This window comes from Opisthocomus hoazin, chromosome 9 (genome assembly GCF_030867145.1).
Source record: "Opisthocomus hoazin isolate bOpiHoa1 chromosome 9, bOpiHoa1.hap1, whole genome shotgun sequence".
Taxonomy (NCBI): domain Eukaryota; kingdom Metazoa; phylum Chordata; class Aves; order Opisthocomiformes; family Opisthocomidae; genus Opisthocomus; species Opisthocomus hoazin.
Window position 1 is genome coordinate 21,465,657 of NC_134422.1, and position 24,812 is coordinate 21,490,468.

At 36.6% G+C, this 24,812-nt stretch overlaps 1 protein-coding gene across 5 annotated transcripts in view; it reads right to left on the bottom strand.

Moving 5' to 3' along the window:
- Positions 1-24,038, bottom strand: part of LOC104328999 (sodium channel protein type 2 subunit alpha-like) — a 77,205-nt gene extending 53,167 nt beyond the window's left edge. Inside the window, exons 1-7 of one of the 5 annotated variants that reach the window (XM_075429661.1) lie at positions 23,808-24,038; positions 13,486-13,739; positions 7,113-7,429; positions 3,306-3,426; positions 2,320-2,407; positions 653-781; positions 52-143 (exon numbers count right to left, since the gene is read on the bottom strand). In XM_075429661.1, coding sequence (XP_075285776.1) covers positions 52-143; positions 653-781; positions 2,320-2,407; positions 3,306-3,426; positions 7,113-7,379 — 697 coding nt within the window. In that variant the 5' untranslated portion in view covers positions 7,380-7,429; positions 13,486-13,739; positions 23,808-24,038. Of the gene's footprint in view, positions 1-51; positions 144-652; positions 782-2,319; positions 2,408-3,305; positions 3,427-7,112; positions 7,430-11,515; positions 11,641-13,485; positions 13,740-23,807 lie in introns of all 5 variants that reach the window. The other 4 variants (XM_075429659.1, XM_075429660.1, XM_075429658.1 and 1 more) reach the window with 4 other exon arrangements.
- Between the last annotated feature and the right edge of the window lie 774 nt (positions 24,039-24,812).

The following is a 24,812-nucleotide window of genomic DNA, read 5'->3' on the forward strand; positions in this document are numbered from 1 at the left end:
TAACAGCTGGAGATACGAGGGGCCTAACACCTTACACCAACTACTTCTTACCTGGGATTACAGAAATAGTTTTCAAAGCTCTCAATACTCTGAAAGTTCGAAGAGCTGAAACATTGCCTAGGTTTACAAATTCTGTTACATACCTGTAGGATTAAATCACAGTTATTCAGAATTGAGGCAGATCTTATACTAATTATGCGGGTCTTCATAACCTCTGTGGCAACATTAGCAATCATACTTCAAAATTTACCTGTCTCTTCAGTACACCTCTCTTTTATAATTATTTTCATCGATTTTGCTTGAATTTCATTGAAGTGAAACTCACTGATTTGTATTTGAACAGCTAATTAAACTAATTAGCTTGTAATAGCATGGTGACATGATGTCAAAGGGATGGCTTCCATTCTGGTGAGCAGAAAAATGTAGGACATGAAATTAGTGTCCCTCAGCAGTAATTACACTAGCGGCTGACACCCTGTGCTGGCTCCTGCCATATTTTACTTTGATTTATGAGCCCTAAAATGTGTGATATGGTGTCTACAAACTTCACAGGTTGCAGAAATTAAATACTTTTAAATAAATGCATTTATTATAATAATATTTGCCACTAATTTCATGCCCTAAAAGCTTAAAAAGTTCTTGAACCACTTACGCCATTAAGATGACACTGAAGTCAAGCCAGTTCCACGGGTCTCGCAGAAAAGTAAAACCTTCTAAGCAGAAGCCCCTTGCAAGAATTTTGATAAGTGATTCAAAGGTATAAATTCCAGTGAAGGTGTACCTGTAAAGCATCAAAGCAGGAAAAATGGATTTTTGCATACTTAGACTTACAGACAGTGCCATTCTTTATCAAAGACGACTTACAAGAAAAAAAAAGAAAAAATATTTAGAAGTGAAAAGAGGAAATCATTAATTTAACTTGCCACACACGCTTAAGAATGTAATCGTTGTTCAGTACATGAGATTTGAACCTGACACATATATACGGTCCATTTTCTAAAACGTTGATTTAATCTCAGTTTTTGTGCTTGCAAATAATTTCAGACTCCAGTATTTATATACATTTCTGACTCTGATATTTATATGTACATTCTCTGGCACTCACAGGGCTGACTCTTTGCTTGTCTTCACAAATCAGGTAGATGTGTAAGTATTACAAATAATTAAGAATTTTTTTATATCAAAATCAGAGAGTTTTCTGAAAATCAGTTCTGGATAATAACTATACTCATACCTATAATACAGGTTTATTTTATAAATAATCATTAAATATAAGAAAGCATCCCCCAATTGTTATTCTTGAAGATGTGGAGCATGACTACGAATTTACCTGGTGTGGGAACAGCCATTTATTTAAAAACATAGAATACTCAGTTACAATCAGCATAATGCAGAGCCTTCCTGAGACCCACATGGGTCTGTGCAGAGCTCCAGAATAGAGGAAATCTACCTAAAGACCCTACTGCCCTCCCTTCAGGCTCTCAGCAACCCTAACAAGCCATAGTCACTGTTGAGCATACTGGGAACGGGTGAATACTAGTGCAGTTTCTAGATATAGTGCAGTTTCTAGATGCAGCATTCAGAGTAAGACTCCTTAATGCAGTGAAATAAAGAAATAGAAATCAATAATGGCTATTACAGAACACGAGGGAATGAAAGAAACCACAAGTGGTTAGAACCAGGTTTTTCATAAGTAGTAGTATTTCAAAGAAAAACTTGTATCTCTGTTTTGTTCGAGAACAAACATGGATGTATAACCATCAACAGGAAAGAGAAACAGAGATACTATGTGGTTTCCTTACTTCTGTCAGCTGTTTCTAACTCGTTCATAGGTAAGGCCCTTTCCTCAGCAGTTTGAGTTTCTCGTGGTTTGAGTGTTGTGTGTGCTTGCTGTGGCTGGCACTTGTGAGATCACATCTGTAAGCCACAATGAATGTTCTGCTGTGCTAAGATCATGGGTACTCGAGCAATACATGGCTGGCGTTACCAATGACATGCAACAATTTTACGTGCATATTTGAAGCTGGAGCTCCTTTTCCAATTTACAGCTCAGAACACCTGAGGACAAGAGCTCATGTTTGTACTTCACAGTAGAAGTTCAGATATTCTTCAGACATTATTTTAAAGAACAAGGCATTACTCCTAAAACATATCAATTATTCATGAGAAAACCAGAAAGATAATGATGATCTCATGGAATCTGATTCTTAATGACTCTCAAAAAGCCCATTCTGACATGCAATTTTCAAAAAATGCTTCTGTTTGTAGCCAAACAAAAACAAAGTAGTAAAAATGAAGAATCAAAAAAGTTTAACTTACTCTACATTCTTTGTCCAGTCCGGAGGGTTACTCATGGTCATAAATACACAGTTGGTCAAAATAGTGCACATGATAAGCATGCTGAATAATGTAGGTTATAGTCAAGGGATGTAACTCAGAAAAACATGACAGTTTTGTAACACTGAAATAATTAAAAATATTAAGTGTGTAAAAATATGTACAAATAACGTAACATTCTAAATAAAATCTGAAAATAAAGCTTTGCACATAATTTTATCTATTTGAAGTAGTGTGCCATCTGGCATGTTATGGTGCAGTTACTGTAAAACAATGCATTACTTCATAATTATGGCAGGCTGAGGATTTAAATGAAACTTAAACACATACTTAAGTCTGTAAAAATATGAAACAAGTACCTAAACATAATTACCCACTGAAGCCAGGGAGATCGTTCTAAAAGATCTTTAGGCAGAGGTTGGTTGTTTATGCCCAAGTTGTTCTTTGGACATGACTGAAATATATTTGAAAATATTGTCCTTTATTCTGACCTGGATCTTTTATAGGACACCTACCCCAGTGCTGAAAACATAATGCTGGAGAAGTATTCCTGAAAAAGCTGCTCTTTACTCATGCTCTTTTGTCCTTGCCAAGTGAGTCTAGTTCACGAATAGTACTACCGGTCTCTGCAAAAGTGTGACCTGAGATATGTTCAGGTGCAATGGTTTGTTACTAATTTGGCTTTAGCTGCAGGGCTTAGTATGGGATCAGGTCTCCTTTTGTATATAAAGCTTGATATTTAAACTCTGACAGCTTTAGGTGGTTCAGCAGGGAATTCTCTCAGTAGGAATGAAGCTCATACTGCAACTCACATGCAATATTGCTGCTTTTTAAGTGTGATCATCATATGTTTAGTTAGCATAGTACACCCACATGGACAGAATTTGTATATCTATATGAAAAGTGTTATCTCAGTAATTAAATAGTTTTAAATGGCAACCCTTAAACCAACATTAAGAAAAAAGGATATGAATGTACCAAAATCTTGATAGCAATTTTTCTGATGGGATTAAAAGGAGTCAAAATGTACAAGGCAGATGTGGCACTGAATCGGAAAATTGCCTTTCCTTTATTCAATACTATGAAAGTCTGCAAAAAAACAAATACAAAATTAAAATACAGTTTTGACTACATAAATGTCTTTACCTCCTTCTAAAGGATTCCATTCTCCGCCCGAGAGGTTCAAGTTCCATTCTACTGTCTACCTGTGGTAGGAAAAGGACTGATTTCTGTGAACACGGTGGATTAAGCTTTCCACAGCCAATTCTCTAATTTTCTAAATTTCCCATCATGTGGACTGAATTCTGATATTATTAAAATTGGTGGGAACTATCATCAACAATGTCAGTTTATCAATAATAGCAAAATGCAGCATCTCATCACTAAAATATCTGCAATTTTATTTCTAGTAAGTCTTTGATTAAAGTCAGAGTCTCAAATTAATCAAATACATTCTACCTTGTAAGCAAACACAAACAAAACCAAAACGCTTTGTATTTGGAACAAATACTTGACAGAATTATATACACATCTATATGGTGACAAGGACAAACACCTGTCACTACACAATTAGCCATAATTTTAAAATAATTTTGTTTTCATTTTTGATTTTTAAATACTATCAATACCAATTATATGTATCTTCTAAAAATGTATCTGTGAAAAAATAAAAGGGATTAATAAATTGCCAGCTGACATCGTTTTGAGCAGTCTGAGACAAATGTAGCCAGAATTTGGCATCCTGTAACAACAAAACTTCCCTTCAAAAACATGTTGTTTTCATTTTTAACAATATGCTCTTATTTTCCCTATATGTGAGCATCATATTTAGGTAGCTATTATTATATTATATATTATATATTATTATATTTTTATATTATTTTTATATATTTATATTTTTATATTATATTTATATTTTATTTTATAATTATTATTATTATATATAATTATAATTTGACCTGACAAACCTACACTTCTTGTTCAGTTTTGTTCTGTTCCTGGTGGCAGTCATCGCCTAAGTGTTTTCATTTTTATTCCAAGTGTATTTGTGTGTGAAGCTTACTTGCATCTTTGGTGCTGTTTGAAATTTCTTCAGGACATGACTATTCTTCATTCCTTTTGCTCTTTGTCAATGGTAATGGCCCTGCTTTGTGTTACCATAAAAGAGTCTTTGTTACGCTCTCAGCAGAGCTATATAGTATCACTGCTCTCCATGTTGATTTCCATTCTGGGTAAAAACTTGGCTGTGATCAGAAGAATGCTGCCCTCTCCACGGCCTTTTACCGCCTATCTGGTCTGCTGGCTCTGGCAGAGAAAGCAAACCTCTCTACAGTGGGAAGGGAAACAGGTAAAGGAGCGTTGCCGGTGCCTGTTCACAGAATAACATCAAGCATAGCACTGAGGATGACAGAGAATGGACTCAGCCATTGGCATTTCTCTCTGCCATACAGTGTTTTACCCATCTAGAAATGCTAGAAAGATGTTACTTGTCCCGAGGACACTGCTGCAGCAGAGCCTGAAGACAGACTCCAATTCACATATGACTTTCTCTGCATTGACAAGTCAACAATTAAGAGTAGTTTCTGCTACAAACTGGAGGAGGGATGACTAATTCTAGTTCATCATGTAAGAAGTCTATTTGTTTTCTGTTGAGCACCTTAGGCTGGTACGTAACATAGATACAGATGTCACCTGTGACGAAAGATTCTGCAGTTTACTAATTACTCTCGTAGAATAACAAGTCCATCAGTAGTCTGAGTTTTTACACTGTTGTTCAAAAAAATCTGACTACTTTTTCTGATTATTAGAGGTTAGAAATTATAATTCAGTACTTCTCAGGTTTTCTGATTGTAGAAGACTTGTTTAGAAAATTTTATTCCTGAACTTACTTTAAGCAACTTTATTCCTGATTTGTTTTGCAGCTAGTCAAGAAAAGGGCTCAGTGCACACAATTATATTGTAAGTAAGAACCTGCATGGAACTGTTCATAGAACCAAAACCACATGAATGAAAATAACCCTTGGCAACACTCCTTCTATGAGCTTTCATTTCTTTAAACTTCGTTAATAATGTTACTATTTGTATTATCTACAGCACTGTTTATTTGACTTTGGCAACTGTTAGGTTATGCAATTACATATGGATTGCCCTTTATTTTCCATTGCTATTACTGAAGCCATAGTTTCTTAAGGAGTTTTGCAAACCAAAGGAATCCACAAATTTAGCCACAAAATTGAGAGTGCTATTGGCACAATTTTTTCCTAACAAACAAAATAACTTTATTTACAGTTTAAAATATTTTATGACTTCATTTTTTTATAGTTGCTCAACAGCAAGTTTCTTATCTGGATGGCAGCCTGGAATGCCTCAAGCTATCACAAGAGCAACTGTGTCCGTTTCCTTCTCTGTTTCAGAGTGTTGAGGAACGATAATCCCAAGCACTTGTCCAACACCTTCTGCATTTTTGAATGTATGGTTATTATCCACAGCCTCATCTTCCTTCACTCTCCTTACCCACAACACTTTGGTCTATCAGTAACCAAGAGGACATCTTGATGCTGCTAAAGGAGCATGCAGAAAAAAGCAGATAGAGAGTACAGAGGAGAACCTGCTCTTACTGTCAGCTGTACCTTTTACTAATCTGTGCAGGACATCAGGTATTTTTAACTGTTCCCAGGCTGGACTATTTCAGATCCCGGAGAAGTTTAACGTAGTCTACAACCAATCCCAGCTACGGAGATATACTTGTTTGTTCCTTGTCTTTCTCTTAAGTCATATAATGGGAGTCTGTCTCCAGATTCTACGTATCATTGCTTCAAGACCAAACCCCATATACTCTGCTGCAGATCCTGACTTTTAAAAAGGTCAAGGGGCAAAATATTACTTGAATGGATATGTTTGAACTAGCCTTTCTATCTCCAAGTCCCTAGCTTGTGGACCATGTGAAAATGAGGGCTTTGTATTACTGTGCAAATCGGAAGGGGAAGCACACCTCTTTTAGGTGCTTACATTCTTCATGGAGCACAACTGAGCTGTTAATGGACCAGCTGTGTTATAGCCTCACACAGGTAACTCAGGCACTTTACTTTTCTCTCACAATACTTAAGTCTTTGCTCTGCTCTTTCTGTATGAAAACTGTCAGTCTTCAGAACACCAAAAGTCTCTTTTTTCAATTCTTTCCCATGGTGTCTGCCACAGACTTCTAATTGACAGCTGTGCAGCAGAGATCTATCCTAGCAATCCCAAGTACCTCAAGCAACAGTTTTCATTGTGGTAGTTTTATATGACCCAGGATTTACACAGAGTCTCTATATGCTACATATATGTAGCTAGACATATTTTGTACATACATGTGTGTTAAAATGTGTTATATAGCTATAACAGAAACAAAGAGTACAGTTGCAGTCTTTTATTTCAGTGACTTGGATGGATGCTACCTGGTTATCTACAATGACCTCCCCTGCAAACCCATGCTTGGGACACCTTGTTTGTCATATCCAGTCTTCCTGCCACATTGAAATCAGGAAAATTCAGTCATGTTCTCAAGTTCAGGCAAGCTCAAGGAAGTTGTATCTTCCTTACAATCAAGTAAATAACAAGTAAATCAACGGAATTTGAAGCAGTCACAATATGAAAAAGCATAAATCAGTTCTCTTAAATGGAAGGACATTTCTGTATATTTAGTGGCTTGGTGACTGTAACCATCATATTTTGTGATTAAACTTTTCTAGTATAGAAAATTATATTCTGTTTTGTGCAAAAGATTATTCACTCACTTTTTTATTGATATAATATGGGTCCAAGTCTTCCAAAGGTTCAGATACCATTCCTGGAGGTATGTCACCATAAATAAATGGCAGTGTCTTTCCTGCCTCCAAGTCACTGTTTGGTTTTGGACCATTTTCATTATCATCATCTGTGTGTTCTTGCTTGGGCTTTTTAGCTTTTTCTTCTGCAGAACGCTTTTCAATAGCTGCGAGAGAATCTTTAGTAAAATAGCGGAAGCTTTCAGGTCCTGGTGGTACCAGCAGTGCCTGTGCCATGTTTTCATCCTGCAAATTTAATTACTTTTAGCCTCTTGCATAAGAATGACCTATAAAAGAAAATTAGATAATTTAGGAAAACTAGATTGTACCAAGAGAAAAAAAGCCAGCATTTGCTTAGAAACCCTTTCCAGGCCTGAAATAGAAGAAGCATATTTCAAGGCTTAATGAAAGTTAAAAGCAACTGCTCAGAATTTATTTAGGTATTTTAAAATTATTTTTCAGCTTTTTCCTGCTGGTCTGGAGAAAGACACTACCTCTGCCCGCAAACACCGCTTTGCCTGTGTCCTTAGATTCTCCCAGTTAAAGATACTGATACAAGTGTTTTGACAGTATATCTTTTTCTAACAGCAAATATAAATGCATATTCTATAAAGTACACTTGAAGATTGCAAACCTCTATTTTACTAGTTAATGCATTTTATCTTCCTGTATTTCTTCAAGTATCAGTAATCTAACTTACAAACGTAAATACTTCCATTAAACAAAACAGAAGTTTTTGTATGATTAATGCTGTTTAAATGACAGCAACAGAATTATGAGAGGAACAAGCATAATTCTTTCTTACTGGCAGTTTACTGTGCTGAAGGTTAATGTTAGATATCAAAGCAGATTAGGTTGCATTTATTGACTGACTGTGAGCTGTGAATCAAAACCACAGGCCTTTTAAGTAGAAGGAAACAGGATGTATGATCAAGACTATGTGGGAAAAGAATGCTGTTCCTGATTTTTTCTAAGGCAAGTGTCATAATATTATTTCAGACTAAAACTAGTCTGAAATCTAAGGCTCTGGTTCCCTGTGAATGTCTTTGGTGCCAGTGCTGAATGGTGTAGTCCCTGCTGGTTTTTCCTGCTCTCTGCACCAAACTCTCCACTGTACAGCAAGTTTCTTTATGAAGCCCTGCAGTCCATCAGCTGAAAGTAATGTTCTTTTCTCTCTTCCAAGTCCTTCTGCAGTAGGACCAGTTGCTTAAACTGATGCACTGTACACCACAATGGAGAGGTCTGAATGGCTGGAGAGAGGCAATGGCAGAAGGAAGACAGATCTGGTTCAGGAGCAGGGCCAAGCAAAAAATGATAGCCTTATTTGATGTCTTCTTTGCAAAACTTTGTGGCATAGAACAGTAATAATTTTAATTATGAAAACCTATTTTTAAGAGTGAGTTTCAGTGCCTGAGTTCTGTGTTTTCTGTACATGAAGCCATGTAGCCTTCCCTACTCTACCTCATGAATGTGCAACATCTGTATTCTGATGTTGCCACATCTACATTTGAGACATAATATTGTATTCATTTGCATTCATTCAGTAGTCTTTCTTCTAAAGCTTTTTGCCTGTCTGGAGCAGTGTGTAGAAATCGCACACACACAAAAAGTGCTACAGTAATGATCTTACGAAATAATGGATTCCTTTACAAATGACCCCCAATCTGCACAAAGGTAGAGTGGGATGTTAAAAACTGCTTGAAGAACCTACAGTAGAAAACTGGAGGAAAGAAATGAAACTACATATTCCCAAGTCTGAATTATGAATCCAATGACATGGTGGGTAAACCTGCTCCTGTGCCACACAAAGTCTATCTCTGGAGTGGGTTCACAGCACAGCATCAGAGTGTATGGTCAGCACTGAGATCGCCAAAATAATTTAGTCAGTAGAGTACAGCACCAAACATCTAAGTAACACAAGACCAGAACAGAGGTACCTGACCATAAATTAATAAATAAAATACAGTGTAACATAGACATAAATAAAGCTTTTCTCAAGGAGGAGCCTGGAGAACCATGAGTTAACGTAATGTGTAGAATCACAGAGATCCTGGAGGGGCTGGAGGTACTGATGCAGTACAAATTGAAAAATAAATTGTTAAGCCAGCCCGAGTCTCCAGTTGGCAACCTTATCACATGTTGCTATACTGAAGCTTCTGCTACTAATTTTTAGTTTGTACAAGATGGAAGCCTTTGCTGATACCTTTTTTTTGTTAATGTAACCTCCAATTATAAGGATCCTAAACTCAAAATAGTCCTTTATTTGAAAATTAAAAATATACACATTCTCTGGATACAGTCCACACTCCTTTGATTATTGCTTTTGTCCGTCCAGGATTAATAAACTAAGAAGCTGCTTGAGGTTTCTGTTTGGTCTTTCTGAATAATTGATTCCTTTATTCCACATCTTACAGGTCTATGATTCAAGTTGTTGACCTAGGTGCCTTTCCTATCAAACTAGTCTTGAAAGGTGCACCCTCCTAGAGTCATCAGTGGGTCTGTTTTCTCTTTATAGTTCAGTGCATTTGGTTAGGCTGCTTTTCATCTGTTAACAGTTACAGTTACAAATGCTACAGAAAAATACATTGTCCTCACTAGAAATACATGTATTTGTATTGCTAGAAGTCCACAAAGAGGCCAATAAATGACTGGGAGAAGTCATATTAGCAGACTTCGGGTTTCACTGCATATTTCTCAGACAGTCATAAAATATGGTTTAAAAAAGTGTTCTTGACAAGCTGGAAACATGACTTCCGTCCTGCCTCCACTAGTCTAGAGCAGTTCTATCTTTCCTGGCTGCTGCTTTTACACAAGAAGATTTTTCCTATATGAAATACACCTGAAGTGTTTTTGTTCAAATTACAGAGCTTAACAGAACAACACACAAATACATATTTGATTACTGTTGCTATACATGCAGTAGTTTATTAGACCAATGAAACAAAAGTAATGCTATTCCCTGCACTGAGCTCTGAACAAGCTCTCAGCAATCCTTGAACTATGAACTGCTTGTTTGTTAGTGATAACTTCACTTGTCTTTCTTTGCTGGTTTTAAAATTGCTTGTTATCCAGTAACTAAACTGCCAGGAGAGGAATGATACTGGACAGAATTCAGATAAAGAATTCTGTGTATCTAACCATTTCAGAATAGCTTTCATTAAAAAAACAATCTTTAAAGGAATAGTCTCAAAAATACATATGGTCCAGGCCCCTCAGTACCTGATACTGCTCAGCAAAAAGAATTTCAAGTATTTGAAATACAATTTGGGCCTAGATACCAGATGTATAATGGTCTACAATTCAATAGATTTCATTAGAAAAAATAAGCTCCAATTTAATAAAGACATGCTTTCACCAAATAAATCCATTTAGTGGTATTTGAGCATTGCATTTTATAAATCATTCTCCAGTCTTCCTTCAGTCTCTTCCTTTAAACAACAAGATTGAGCAATAAACTGTATCCATATGTTCTTAATTTTATGCACATTTCAGTTAATTATATTATGTCCATGGATAACTTGTTAAATTTTATTTTTGAATGTAATTATCTTCTCACCATTTACACAGAAGATGACTCAGAGAGTAAGTGAAATATCTGTGCTAACGATGTCAAATTCATTTTTGTGTATCTCTGAACAAGCCAGAGATGTGGCCTGAAGGTATCTGTTTTTATGATATGTTAAATCAGGCAAATGGTAAAAGTGAAACTATCTGTGTAAGAGTCTGGTGGATAGAATGATTATTTATTAAAACCATCAGGTTATCTAACAGGTTATTTGCATTCTGCATGAAATAGTCCACATACACCCTTCAAAATTTTCAAGGTGGAGAAATGGCAAATCTAGCAGTGTTTCTTATTTTCCTGCTTTTAAAGCACTGGCATGAGAACTATTTTCCTGCTAAAACCTTGAAAAAGCTGACTACTGAGATTTTCATTCCGTTAAAATTGAAACACTGGCACACAAACACGCATTTGTTTAAGGTTGGAATAAGTGCAAGGATAGCAAATGGAATCTGTAAAATGACCAACTGCTATCATAATTTTCTTATGCTAATCTTTTATTTGAGAGGCTGTAATTTGGGAATAGTATCTTCCTCTGTGCCAAGCACAGCAGTAGCCTCTCAGAGGCTAAAGCCTGGCTTCAAAACTCTGCTGTACATCACTAGTGTCGATAAGACTAGCTTGCTCACATCAGGCCAGTAAAGATATTTGTCCAGATCAAAGAAGTGGAGCTCCCATGGTAAGAGAGACAGAAACAACAGGGATGGCACCACTTCAGCAGCAGCTGGAGATTATTTTCTGCAGCTTTAGAAGCAAAAAGTGTAGCTGTTGTGTGGTGATGTCATCACAAAATTACCTCAACTCAACTTACCGCTGTCCTGAGATGGGAAGCAGTACAGGGGGAGCCTATGCAGGAGTTGTCTAAAGAAATGAGTTATCTTAACCCCCTCTCTTAGTATTCAGGAAGTGGTTTTGCAAAATTCTGGTATTAATTTTCTGAAAGTGAAGATAAGTTATGTTTAAGTTACTGAGCTCTGATCGAATTCCAAATTGGGTAATGCTGCATTCAATTTAACCTAAAAACAAAAGGATGGGTAAATATTACTTTGCTGTGAAGACAATCTAATCTGAAATATTTTTATTGAAATTTCTGATGGCATTTGTACTCAAAAACTATCCATGGGTCCTAAGCCAAGCAATCCATGAATGTTGGTTCAACAGAAGTAGGTATTTTCAAGGAAAGGAGTGACTTCCTCTAAGTTGAAAACAGCCTCCAGCATTTAGCACCTGCTCAGAAACTGCCTCTGCTTTAGACTGTAATCTACTAATTTAAGCTATGATAATTTGTGTTTAGAGGTCCTAACTGACTAATATGCAGGATTTGTTTTCCTTTTTTCCATTCCTTCCAACATTTATCATTCATCTATTGTGTCATTTTCCTTAGACTATAATTTATCTGTAGCAATGACTATAATTTTTGCCTGGATTTGTACAGTCAGCCTCAGTGGCCTACAGGCATTAGCGTTACATAACGATTCAAATAAAAATAATAAAGTCACCACCAGATACTTATTAATAAATTAATCAATTGCAGAAGTCAAAAATACTTGTTATGAGAATATGAAATCAACTAATAAGGGTATGTAACAGAAATAATATTTCTTTAATAAAACCTTACTTTAAAAGAATTTAGAATGGGATAGTGGTAAGGGGCTGAATATGAATTGGTAGCTCACATCGGCTGAAACCTGACTGAAGAACAGGAAATACAGGAGATATAGTAATGAATTGATAGTAATGTGGTGCTTCAGGGATGTTATGTGCAATTTTATTGAATGTCCTCAGTAATGACTTGCAATGAGGTGTGAAAGCATGTTAACTAAATCTTAAGAACCCCAACCTGAACAAAAGAAAGTACTGTAAGAGTTTGGAAATCTGGGCAGAAAATAATACAAGCGGTTCAATCTGACTGGTGAAAGACTAGGCAGATGGGAAAACACTCAAAACAGATTAGATCAGAGACTGGAAAGCAATCTCACACCTGTCTGGAAGATCACAAAGCTGCTTCCTGGGAGGATCTCTTTGGACACTGCTTTCTCTCACCAAGACATAGCCTTTCACTGTGCTTATTTGCCTGTTTGGGCCCATTGCCATTCCACACTCTTTTCTTCCCTCTCTACCTCACTGCAACATTCACTTTTGAATTAATGTGTTCCTATTTCTTCACTTCTCAGGCCTAGGAGTGGAAATAGTGGATTAAGAGTCTTAAATCAATGCCAATATATGCTGTACCTAGTAAACTAGAGCAAAAATACATAGGTTATGTAAAGAAATTAATCTGGATTCCTCAGATACGTACCTGAAAGTTGTAGAACCCATAGAATAAATCATGTGACCCATTTATTTATAAAAATTGACCAAAACCTCTAGGAATTCTTTAAATACAGCCCTGCCTCAGATTTTCTTTAACACCGTAAGGTGCCTCTGATAAGGTGTTGAAAAGAGCTCAAGTGTGAATGCTTGAAGTACTGGAGAAAGCTGAAGAAGGCCAAATGAAAACCATATGCAATTTAAGAGGAAGAGGAAGGGTCTCTTTCTTAGCCCATCAACCTAGTTGGAATACAGTACTTAATATTTTGCAAATACCTTCCAATGTTAAAGATCCTTACATTCTAATGGAAAATAGCTACAATACATGTAACATTTCTACAGCTAGACCTCATTAAAGACATTTGTTTCATTTTCCCACTGATATTTTAGTGAAGATATATAGCACTATACCAAATGGCTACCTTTTGAAGTGATATTTTATTTCTGGCGGAGAAGAAAAGATAGTCTTACCTTTATTTTTGTAAGAAATGCCAAATTTCAGAATTTAGCCACTGGATCTTTTGCTATCATGAAAACAAAAAGGCTGCATTTCTAGCAGAAAATTGAATTGGTAAGAAAAGTTTCTCCTTGGGAGCTGAAGCTTCTTCAAGACTGAAGTTTCTTCAGGACTCTCTCATTCTTTGTTCCTGTGTCTAAAGCTTCTCCAAATTAACTGCGAGAGACAAAGATAAGTCTACATATTCACATAGACACATTTTTCCAACCTAAGAGCAAAGAGATATAGGAAAAGCAGGATGGAACATGGGTTAGTCCACAAAACACAGACCGAAAGTACATTTAATAATATTCTTTAAGTGATAGGAATTTCAAAAATTCCATTTATTCTTTTACCTGCACACTTTAACTAAAAGGGAAAAATGGGTCTTGCTGAGATTACTGCATGACTAGTGCAGTCCTTAGTAGACACAGGATAACTGTGCCCAGGCTAACAGGAGTGTTCTGATCCTGTCACTCAGTGAACTGCACAGGGCATCACTGCTCCCCACTGGATTTACTGTCTTTAACCAGGAACAGAAGTTAATTCAGTCTGTATTGGCATGAAATTATGGATACTTCTTCGTGTTATTTATCTTGGAGAAGGTCGATATAAGTGTTTTTCTTTGTGTGAAACAATTTTTCTTCCATATCAAGCAATGTGATAGCAGAAGACAATTTCTTCTCCAGGTTCTTCAGTTTAAACATTGCATCATTATAAGTGGTGACCAAAGGTTGGCTAAGGCTTCCTCTGTCTTTAAAGCTTTAATAATCTGAGTATCTAGTTTATGAAGTTTAAATAGTCTACTTACAGCTTGCAAACTTTAGTCTTCAGCCATTGAGATTGAGATAAGATGTCTCTGAGACATTTATTCTCATTTGAACTACATATATTTCTGGTTCTTTTCATACTTTTTATGTTGTTATTTTTGTTTTTATTCCTAGAGAAGAAAAGAAAAAGAAGACATCCCTCTCTTCTAGGTCTCTACTCCTGCCAAAGTGGCCCTTAATAATACATTTCTCCAAATATAGTGAAAATGAGCAGCCACTGTAGAAACTCTGTAGATAAAATAAAGAAAATCTGCATAGACGCAGATCGGGTCAAAGACAACCCAGAAGGTGGAAAAACAGAAAGTGAAAGCCTTCTATTAGACCACTGCTTCTCCTGCTTTTAATATCTCTAAGTACTCCTACAGAAAATACATTTCAAAAACTAACCTAGAATTTACCTAGTACTAGTTACTATTAATCTAGAATTACACTTTCTCAAAGATACAAGTGGTACCACAATTAGAGCTTCATTTTGAATGATTGCTAACAGCAAACTATGTCAATGTCCTGGTCATTTTGAGTAGGCACTGATTCAGCACATCTTACTGTGGTGAGTCACTACTGGAGAGGCTCCACTGAAGACATCTGAAAGCTGTGTCTACAGTAATAACCTCAGGGTTCATGACTCTCAGACTGCCACCAGTGATGCTTATCCACCAATGCGTACCTTCCACTGAATGCAGCTTTCCCTGGGGGTAGGTAGGGGATTTCCCCATCCCTTTGCCTGCTGGGTGCATCTGGATTCTGCCTCTGAAGTAGCATTGTGGCTGAAATCTGATCTCATGGTCAGATGCAGTGCAAATAAGCAAAATGTGCAAGTGCTGTTGCTTGCGAGTTTTAAAATAATATGAAAGGACATTATAGCTTCCTAAAAAAAGAGTAATCACTAATACTAAGCATTCAGATGACATTTATTTTCAAAAGAGGGGGTGTAACTTCTGTCCCATTGTTAAAATATGTGCCAGTTAGCAAAATGTTGAGGAATTAATCTTTAATGTGTGTTGAGGAATTAATCTTTAAAGTGAAAATTGTTAATAATGCTAGCAGTGCAAGTGATTTCAGTAAATCTGTATTTTGCATTAGAGCACAAGGCAGAGAAGCTTTTACAGAATCACAGAATCACACAGAATGGTAGGGGTTGGAAGGGACCTCTGTGGGTCATCTAGTCCAACAGCACTGCCGAAGCAGGGACAGCTACAGCAGGCTGCACAGAACGTTGTCCAGGCAGGTCTTGAATATCTCCAGAGAAGGAGACTCCACAACCTCCCTGGGCAGCCTGTTCCAGGGCTCCGTCACCCTCAGAGGGAAGAAGTTCTTCCTCATGTTCAGAGGGAACTTCCTGTGCTTCAGTTTGTGCCCATTGCCCCTTGTCCTGTCGCTGGGCACCACTGAAAAGAGTTTGGCCCCATCCTCCTGACACCCACCCTTGAGATATTTATAAGCATATATTAGGTCCCCTCGCAGCCTTCTCTTCTTCAGGCTGAACAAGCCCAGCTCCCTCAGCCTCTCCTCACAGGAGAGATGCTCCAGTCCCCTCACCATCAGTTTTTCATATGTAATCTTATCACCTAGTCTCCATCTTCCTGTTTATTATATCCTACATATATATGTACTGGCCGAATCTCCAGTGGATAAGAGATGCAGCTTTCTATCCACTAATCCTATACATCATGGTAGTATAGTAGAATCAATGGCAGTCACAGCAAAAATTGAAGGAAGGAGGCTGGCAGAATTATGAGCCCTTTGTCCTGAATTTGTAATAGCCTAGACCATGTCAGCATAATTTCATTACAGAATGTCAATTAATAACTCCTCTCATACAGTTTTTAGCATTTTTTTTCTGTATAATGCAGATATTTGCAATACATTTTAAAAAATACATCATTTTTTTCTAAACCTAATATCTTTCATTCTTACTCCAAGACTAGAAATTTTCATAGGCAGGTCTAAATTATACAGTTTTACTGTATCTGAAAGTGACGATAGAGAATCATTTTGGCTGATACCATGTTGACCAAAGTCATTTTTTAGCGGGTAGCTTATCCTGATTCAGCTTCCAAGAGTAAATCATAGGTAAAATCTCAGGACTATTCAGGGATGATTCCTGATGGACAGACTATATATATGCTTTCATAGAATCATAGGTTGAAGAAGACCTCTAAGATCATGACGTCCAACTGTCAACCCAACACCACCATGCCTACTAAACCATGTCCTGAAGTGCCACATCTACACAGTTTTTGAACACCTCCAGGGACAGTGACTCAACCACATCCCTGGGCAGCCTGTTCCAATGCCTGATCACTCGTTCAGTAAAGGCATTTTTCCTAATATATAATCTAAACCTCCCCTGATGGAACTTGAGGCCATTGCCTCTCATCCTAACACTAGTTACCTGGGAGAAGAGACCAACACCCACCTCACTACAACCTCCTTTCAGGTGGAAAGTCTTGTGGGACTCTTTTCTGAACTCTTCTGCTTATATGGCATCAGCATGTATTTTAAGACTGGTTAGAATATCCTTCAAATTCTGAGACATGATATTGCTTCAAAAAAACTTTCAAACTATATCCTCATGCACTTGAGCTCCCTGTCAATGTAATGATAAGCTGGAAAAGACAGTTGTGTATTACTGTCACCTTGTCCCATGGCAAAATGTGTGATTACATCTGAAATGTGATTTAGAAAAGAAATGGGTTTATTAAAAATTAGATACTCTTATAAAGACCTTTATAGGACAATATGCCAGTGATGGCTTCAAATAAGTGAAATCTCAGGGACAAATGCTGGACAATGAAGAGAAAATGTGGGCAACCATATGGACATCTAAAGTGTTAAAGGATTATAAAAATGTTAACCCAGTTTTAGATTAATGAGAAACAGTTATCCACAAAATTAATTGTCCAGATTCAGAATTATTTGTTGTGTGTTCCCCATAATCTAGTTTCAAATAATTCTTAATATTTTTTGTACTCAAAATTTAAATGTGCTGACAAATGAAACACTGGAACATACATCACTATCCACTGTGGAGGTGTTACGGAAATCACAATAAAACATCAGTTAGCAATACTTAAAAACTTTGCAGTATTGATTTTGCTTTGTTAAAAAAAATAGAAAGCTCCATTTGTAAAGTAATACTCTTCTCTAAATTCTTCTAGGGAAACTTATGAAAATCCATTCGCAACAGAAAATATTGCTTATGAAACGAAAAAGAAATTACAAACTAAACTCAGGAAATTAACTGAACCATTACGAACCATGCAGCTGGAACACTTACTTTCCTAGTCTTCCTAAGCCCTAGAAACTAATCAATACAAAAATATGAAAGAATAAACTTTGTATAGCACAAGATTAATGGATTGTATCTAGACTTTGACAGTTGTCTAGGAAACTGAAAGGGAAAAAATTGGAACTTCTGGCTGAGAGGCTTACACACAATTCTCATCTGAACGTGATCATTACTACATAAGCAGGAAAATGCACAGAAAGTCAACATGAAAATAGAGTTCTTTATACCTGTGGTTTAACACAGCATATGAAAAATGTACATTGATTTCTTCAAGGCATTAATTCAGGCATCATGGAAGTGCCTAATAAAACTTAAGCAAGCCCTAAGTTTGGAATGTTTTCCAAATGAATTACGGAGGTATGACTTTGAGTCACTACTTCTATGTAATAAATCCAAATGAGCAAAGCCTATGCACCTCTTTAAAAGGTGTCTTGTAATATTGAAATTGCAAGTATATTAACAAAATATTGTACAGATTAGAGGCCTATAGCTTTAAGTAATATACACTACAGAATGATACCTAATGCTATAGCAGCTACTAGAATTCTAGTATACTTCCTATTATAACACAAACTAAAGCAAACTGATATGTAGGAAATACATGGCAAGTAACTTAAACTCGTGTTAGTAAAAATTGTTCAGGAAGACTCGTAACACTCAGTTACAGCTTCACTTGGTAGGAAGAAATTCCTTCCTAACACAGGTTGAATTTTTTTTATACTGCTTTTGGTCTGAACTTCTGTCTCAGATCAGACTTCTTCATATGAACATTTTGGCCTTAAGTATTAGTGACAGGCTTTTCTTGAGACATTTCATCTGAATGAAAGTAAAAATTAGGATTGCCCTCTCTTTTCTTTCAGTTCAATCTGACCTTGGAGTCTTGGGCCTTTTTGAGATTAACTACTTCTTTCTGTCATCAAGTTTATTTCACTTAGACCTAAAATAACATTATAAATTGATTGTCTTTCTTACTGTAAACCCTAGCACTTTTACTTTCATCTATCATACACAAGCTTTACAGATGATTGGGCTTTAAGTTAAAATGAAGTAAAATGGAATTTTTAAAAAAGATTATAAGCTGTTTGTGATGAGGGGAATTTGCTTTGCTCCTTGATAGGGTCCAAGAGTGCAAGTTAGACATATGACTTCACTCATCATTTAGAAGTGCACTCTCTCTCTGTGTAACATAAAATTTATCACAGGAAACTTGAATTTTTGGACACAGTTTAGATTTAGGGAATTCTTGTAATCTAAAGAGTGCTTTTCAATGAAGGACACACTCAAGTATCTGTTCAAATAAGAAAAATCTCTCTGTGGTTAAAAATCTCTCTCTTTCACTGTGAAGTTAGGTCAACTTTTAGAAAATGTTTAGGGCTTCTTCATTCCTGTGACTTAATGTCCTAATTTTGTAGTCTACCAGCTTGATCCTTATTACTTAGCCACTGCACAATCACATATCTATTCAAAAGTAAAGGTTTTTAGCGCTGCTAAGTGTAGAGAAATCTCAGTGCTCAAGGAAATCAAGTTGATATCATGTTAATGGCATCTGAGAAAAAAAAAAACCTCTGTGGTTTCAGGTGGGACAGAGGTGAATTCACCTTCAGGTTTCCAAGATTGCCACACATATATTTCAAAGATAAAAAAAAAGGGATAAAAATGTTCTTGTATCAAAGTCTTTGTACAGTTACACAGTTGTATTTTGTGATTAGCTTTTGAGAAGACAAGAGTTGTTTGCTAAGAAAGTGCATTCTTTTTAGCATCTGAAAACTTCTTATTTTGACATACTTCAAATTAGACCAAGAACTTTGGTTTTCTGAGAGTATATTTTTAACCAGCATAAATTTGGAATTCCTCAGTGTGTCCAAATATTAAGAGTGCAATAGCACGTAACAAAGGGCAGACTCTTCAGGATACTTGAACCAATGTAGGCAAGAATCTGGGATATATGGGGCCAAATTCAGGCTACATGGGCTCAGGCAATCTCTGCTACTACCCCAGGACTACCAGACAGTGAAAGGACATGATTTATGAACAATGATGGCAGTTTTTTGTCAATGAATACAGTAGCCAGGCCACACAGTCCTATGTTGCCTTATATAAAAGGAACTATTTTTCCTGTGAATAATAATTTCCTTTTATTCCTTGCTTATTTTAATTCTTCATCTGCATTTCTGTATACAAAATTCTCACTTCTTAGAAACCTATATATAATTATACCTAATAATATTTTATGGTTAAGCAGAGCGTGCAACACTTTGCGCTAGCCCCAAATGTCACACATCCATAAAAAAGGAAGTTTCTTAACTTCACATTGTTCTTAAAATAAATGATGCAAAAAGACCAGAAACATTGCTCCCCTCTCATATCAAAAAGGAGGGCCTAATATTAAATAAGCAATGTCTAATTTAAGCATAAATCATCTATAAATGGAAATTGCCTACTATGTATCTCTATCCGAAGACCTTCCTGTTAAGTGGTAACACTGGAGAATATTAAAGGGGATCACAGAGCCAACAGTAGTGATACCCTTCCAAGCCATTTTTCATATTGGCATCTGTGATAACCTTTCAGATTTACTACTGTCCCTCATACTTTCATTCAGGAAATCCTGCAAAGAAATATGAGGATGTGCGTGATGCAGTGCAGGTGCAGGGAGTCAGCTGTATGTGCTGTGCAGCTGATCTATACATACCCAATAACTTCAACACATGTGAAGTGCATCAGCTTTGCCGAGCAGGTAGCTCAACAGTACAGCATGTATGCAGTCGAGGTATCTGGGATGTGCCAGACTCACTGCATGTGGACTACACAGTCAATGTATACAAATTCCAAACATGATCATTTGTTAGCGATATATGACATCCAGCAAGCTGACGGATCATCGGGAATCCAGAGAAGTAGCAGGAAAAACAGTTCCAGGTTGAAAAAGGGACCTGTGCACGTGGTAGCTTCGTGATTACACTTGCGTAAGTAAAATTACTCAGTAAGAAAAGATCAATAACAATAAAGAATGAATGACTAGACAAATAATTAATCTGAGCATAAATAACCCTTTCCTTAAGGTTATTACATGTGGAAGAGCCTCATAAAAGCTTAAGCTCTGTAATCAAATTTTAACTTTTTAGCTGCATTTTTTTACTCTAAAACACATTCCATGATCTGTCTTAGTTGGTAGAGTAAGTGAACAGTAATTTTTTGGAAGTGACCACTTTAAAGTTTAGCAACAATCTGAAATTATGGGTTTTGGGGTAGGTTGGCTGGTGCTTCTGGTTTGGGGTTTTTTTTGTTTGGTTTGGTTGGGTTTTTTTGGTGTTTGGTTTGGGTTTTTTTTGTAATGGAAAGGAATCATTTTGGGATGGATAACGAGCAAATGAGAGACCAGATACTTTTGTGACCGAGAATTTAACTTGCTTACCCCTGTTCAGGATTACAGGGATAGTATGCACACATTGTGGTTACTCAAGAGCATATGGTGCTCCTACTCTATATTTATATTTTGAAGTAATACAGTCCCTGCCTGAGCTGCTTTTATCGCTAGTCACTCTGCTTTACCTTGTCATAAGACAAGGGAAATCAAGCAATAACACTATCACAATGATATACTAGGGATTCCCATTGTCCATAAAGAAAATTTTGATGAAAGCAGATGAACTAACTGGTTGTAAGATACCAGCTCCAATATCGGAGTCCTATGGGAGGGCAGTCAATACCAGACTGAGAGAGAGATGCCATTGGCAATGTGCTTCAGAGCTTTTAATCAGGAGTGGTAGCTGTAATGGGTAACAGCAGCTTTCCACTGAAGAGGATGCAGTTTCCTATAGATGGATTTTATGGTGGCTGACACTTGATTTGATGGGCCCACGGAAGCCACAGCTCAGACTGTGTACATTTGTTCCATAAGCAGTCTGAAGAAGTGAGCATCACTTTTATTATGATATTTTAAACCTTTTATTTATTCAAGTGAGGGTGAAAAAACAGTATTCCCTGCAAATGGCAACAGTATATATCACTGATTAACAGCTGTAAGGTAAAAAAATATAGAAGAGTTACACTGAGGGGCAAATAAGCTAATTAGACTTTTGACTTTTTCATCTGTCACCTAATAGTAAGAACAGCATATGGGTAAAATGGGTCAGGATTTGCACTTAGAGAATGAGGTCACAACTTTCTTGCCTTGTACAAAGAACTCTCTTAGTATCTGCTGTTCTCTGATCCATTAAAAGTTGTGGGACTCCTGCAATGTAATTAATACACAGCATACACACAGCAAATTGTACAGGGCTGAGAACATCAGCAGCAGAAGAAAATGGATACCATCAGTCAGAAAGTTCCCTCTTACATCCTACCACTCTTTTTGCTTCTAAAATCCATAGTCTTTTGAGGGCAAATAAATTTATCTCTATGCTTAATCTTCATCAGGTATAAGTTAACTCATCTAATGCTATCTGATGAAGAAAAAGAGGTGAACACACAAAATGTTCTATCAGCATATTGATTAAAAACCCCATACTGTCTATACTTTCTCCTTTCCCTTGATCCCTCCCCACTCCCAGTTACCCGATAATAAACGGAAATGACCAAATTTCCCCTCTGGCAGAATCTGAGAGGGCATAGGGGAATTGTTTTGTGTTCTCCAACGAAAACATGAAAACCTTTACCTCTGCTAACATCTAGCATTATCTAAACACAACTTTACAATACCAAGCTTAATTGGCACAGCTAAGATCAGTATGGGCTCTTCTGCTTATTAGAGGGAAAAATCGTAAGCTAACAACACAAGCATAATTTCTATAAATATCAGGGCCTTATAAACAACATATTAGTTTAATAGGTGCTGTGAAGCTTCAAATGACTGCAGCAGCTCACATTCTAGTCTTTAACAATCTTTCCTCCCAAAATCGAGATGTGTAAGAGAGCAAAAATTAAACATTGAACTGGCGGAGTTAGAAAGTCTTCTTCTGAAACTGTTTTCTTGACAAATCAAATATTAAAACACAAACATGGTATGTTTTTAAAAAAACATCATCATTATTATTATTTGTTTTGAAGTTACACAAGGATGCCACAGGCACATTGATTTGGCACCATAAAAAATACAAATTAAAAACTTCTTTTTGCATATCACTGCTTCAGGTACAGGCCTCACTTGCTACTCTGAGTACCACCTGAGACCCAATCCTGCTTTCTTTTTCTTACATGGATTTAGATGGTGATTTGTAAAGAGTAGACTCCTTATTCTGTTGTACATTTTTTTGGCATTTTTTATTTCTACTGTTTTCTCTTGGAAATAATTTCCAAATTAATACTGTGGTAACATACATAGTTTTAATGTGAATGTGTGTCTGTAGAACCACTAATGAAAAAAGAATTCACATATCAAAGTAATCTTCAACAGATATTTTCCTTTTACCTTTAATAACTGACTGCTTTAATTATTACTGTTAACAATGAATGAGACAATAGATAAATGGAGAATAACATGAAATATAATAATTCTCGTGCTGATTTCATCAAACAGCTCTATTAATAAGCATATATTAAGCTAGACAGTAATGTTACAGACAAAATGTGAACTGTATTGTTGGTGTGGACCCCTGGTTAATTAATGAGCCTGTTCTCTCATACACACAGACACACAACCATGCAAAAAATGGCACAGAAAGAAAATATTTCCTTACATATCTTTCACAAAATCTAGCTAATAAGGGAATTTCTTCAAACACCATATCTATATATATTGAAAATAGCAGTAACAAGCCACATAGATTTTATTCCCGGATCATCAGAATCTGAGATGCTCAGAATCTTATGAGACCTGGTGTTCCCGAGCTTGAATATCACCAGTTTTTTCTTCTTAAGAAAGAAGGTCACTTCTATAAAATGCTAGGAATTAATTTAGTATGCCTTGATTATAAAATGATCTGATTTTATGAGACTACTGCATCACAACATCACATGAAGAGTAAGAGGCCAGATATCAGATTTAATGAGGTTAGAATGAAAAAAAATCACACCATCATCACAATCAGTCAGTACAAAATGGCTTTGAATTCCCCATTCCATCTTTGACTCTACCTTAACAGCAAACCAGAGGGCACAATCCGATTCTGAAATGTGGAAAAGATCACATTGCTAAGATTTATTATGGGTACAATTAAATGTTTTTCCATCTTACCTGATTGAAAGAGAATGACAAATCACTGCAAATCCCAGCATCCAAAAATAATATGATAATATATGTCTCCTTCTGAAATAGTCCAGATTTCCATCCACAAAGCTTTACTAATTAATTATAATTTCTGTATTCTCGGTGGAAAAGAAAACACAGAGACCTTTCCAGAATCCTCTCTGATTCTGCCTCCGCTTCCTGTTCTCGGTCTCACTCTATGGTACCCAACATATATCAGAAAACAGCTTATTAGGAGAAGGGGGGGTGAAGGGTGGGGGAGAAGAAGTGAAAAAAATGCAGCACCTAACGTGGCAGCTCCACCTACTGGTAAAGATAATGAATACGTACAAAGCATCAGCTTATGAGGCATCTTTATCCCAGTTTATTCTGACCTACACTTCAGACAGCTCCTGTGTAGTGAGTTCCTCCAGGCAAGAAGCAGAACAGACCAACGAAACCACACACTATTGAATAAACCTTTTAAAGACTTTTTCTTAAAATAATTAAATTTGTAAACAGTTGTCTGTCTACATTCAGCTGAGCATTTAGTTTTAAATGTGCTGTTTCCTTTAAAAATCTATGGGAAGAGAGGAATGTGTAAAGGAGAGAGCATAGACACTGACTGCACCTCTAATTGGTGTATGCCGAACTTGCTGATTATCTTGATACTGTCTTATTCATTAAACACTATCACACATTTTTGGCATCATGTTAATTTCTTTTATGTGCATAAAATGTACCATGCTTACATAAAAACCATAGCTCAAAGTCTTGCCCTTAGACAGGATTCCTGGGCATGTGCAGATTTACATCTTCTTACCTAGGATTCCTCTGGCCATCCTGTGAAGAATTATTAGGGAGGTTGCTCCAACATCGCCTGGTCCACGGGCAACGGTATTGTGTGAATAAGGTGCTTCAGGCAACATATGATTTTGTCATATTTTTATTGTCAGTTTTTAGGAGTATTGTGTCTGTCGAAAGCAAGATGTAGAAATGCTGAGTGTGCAATAT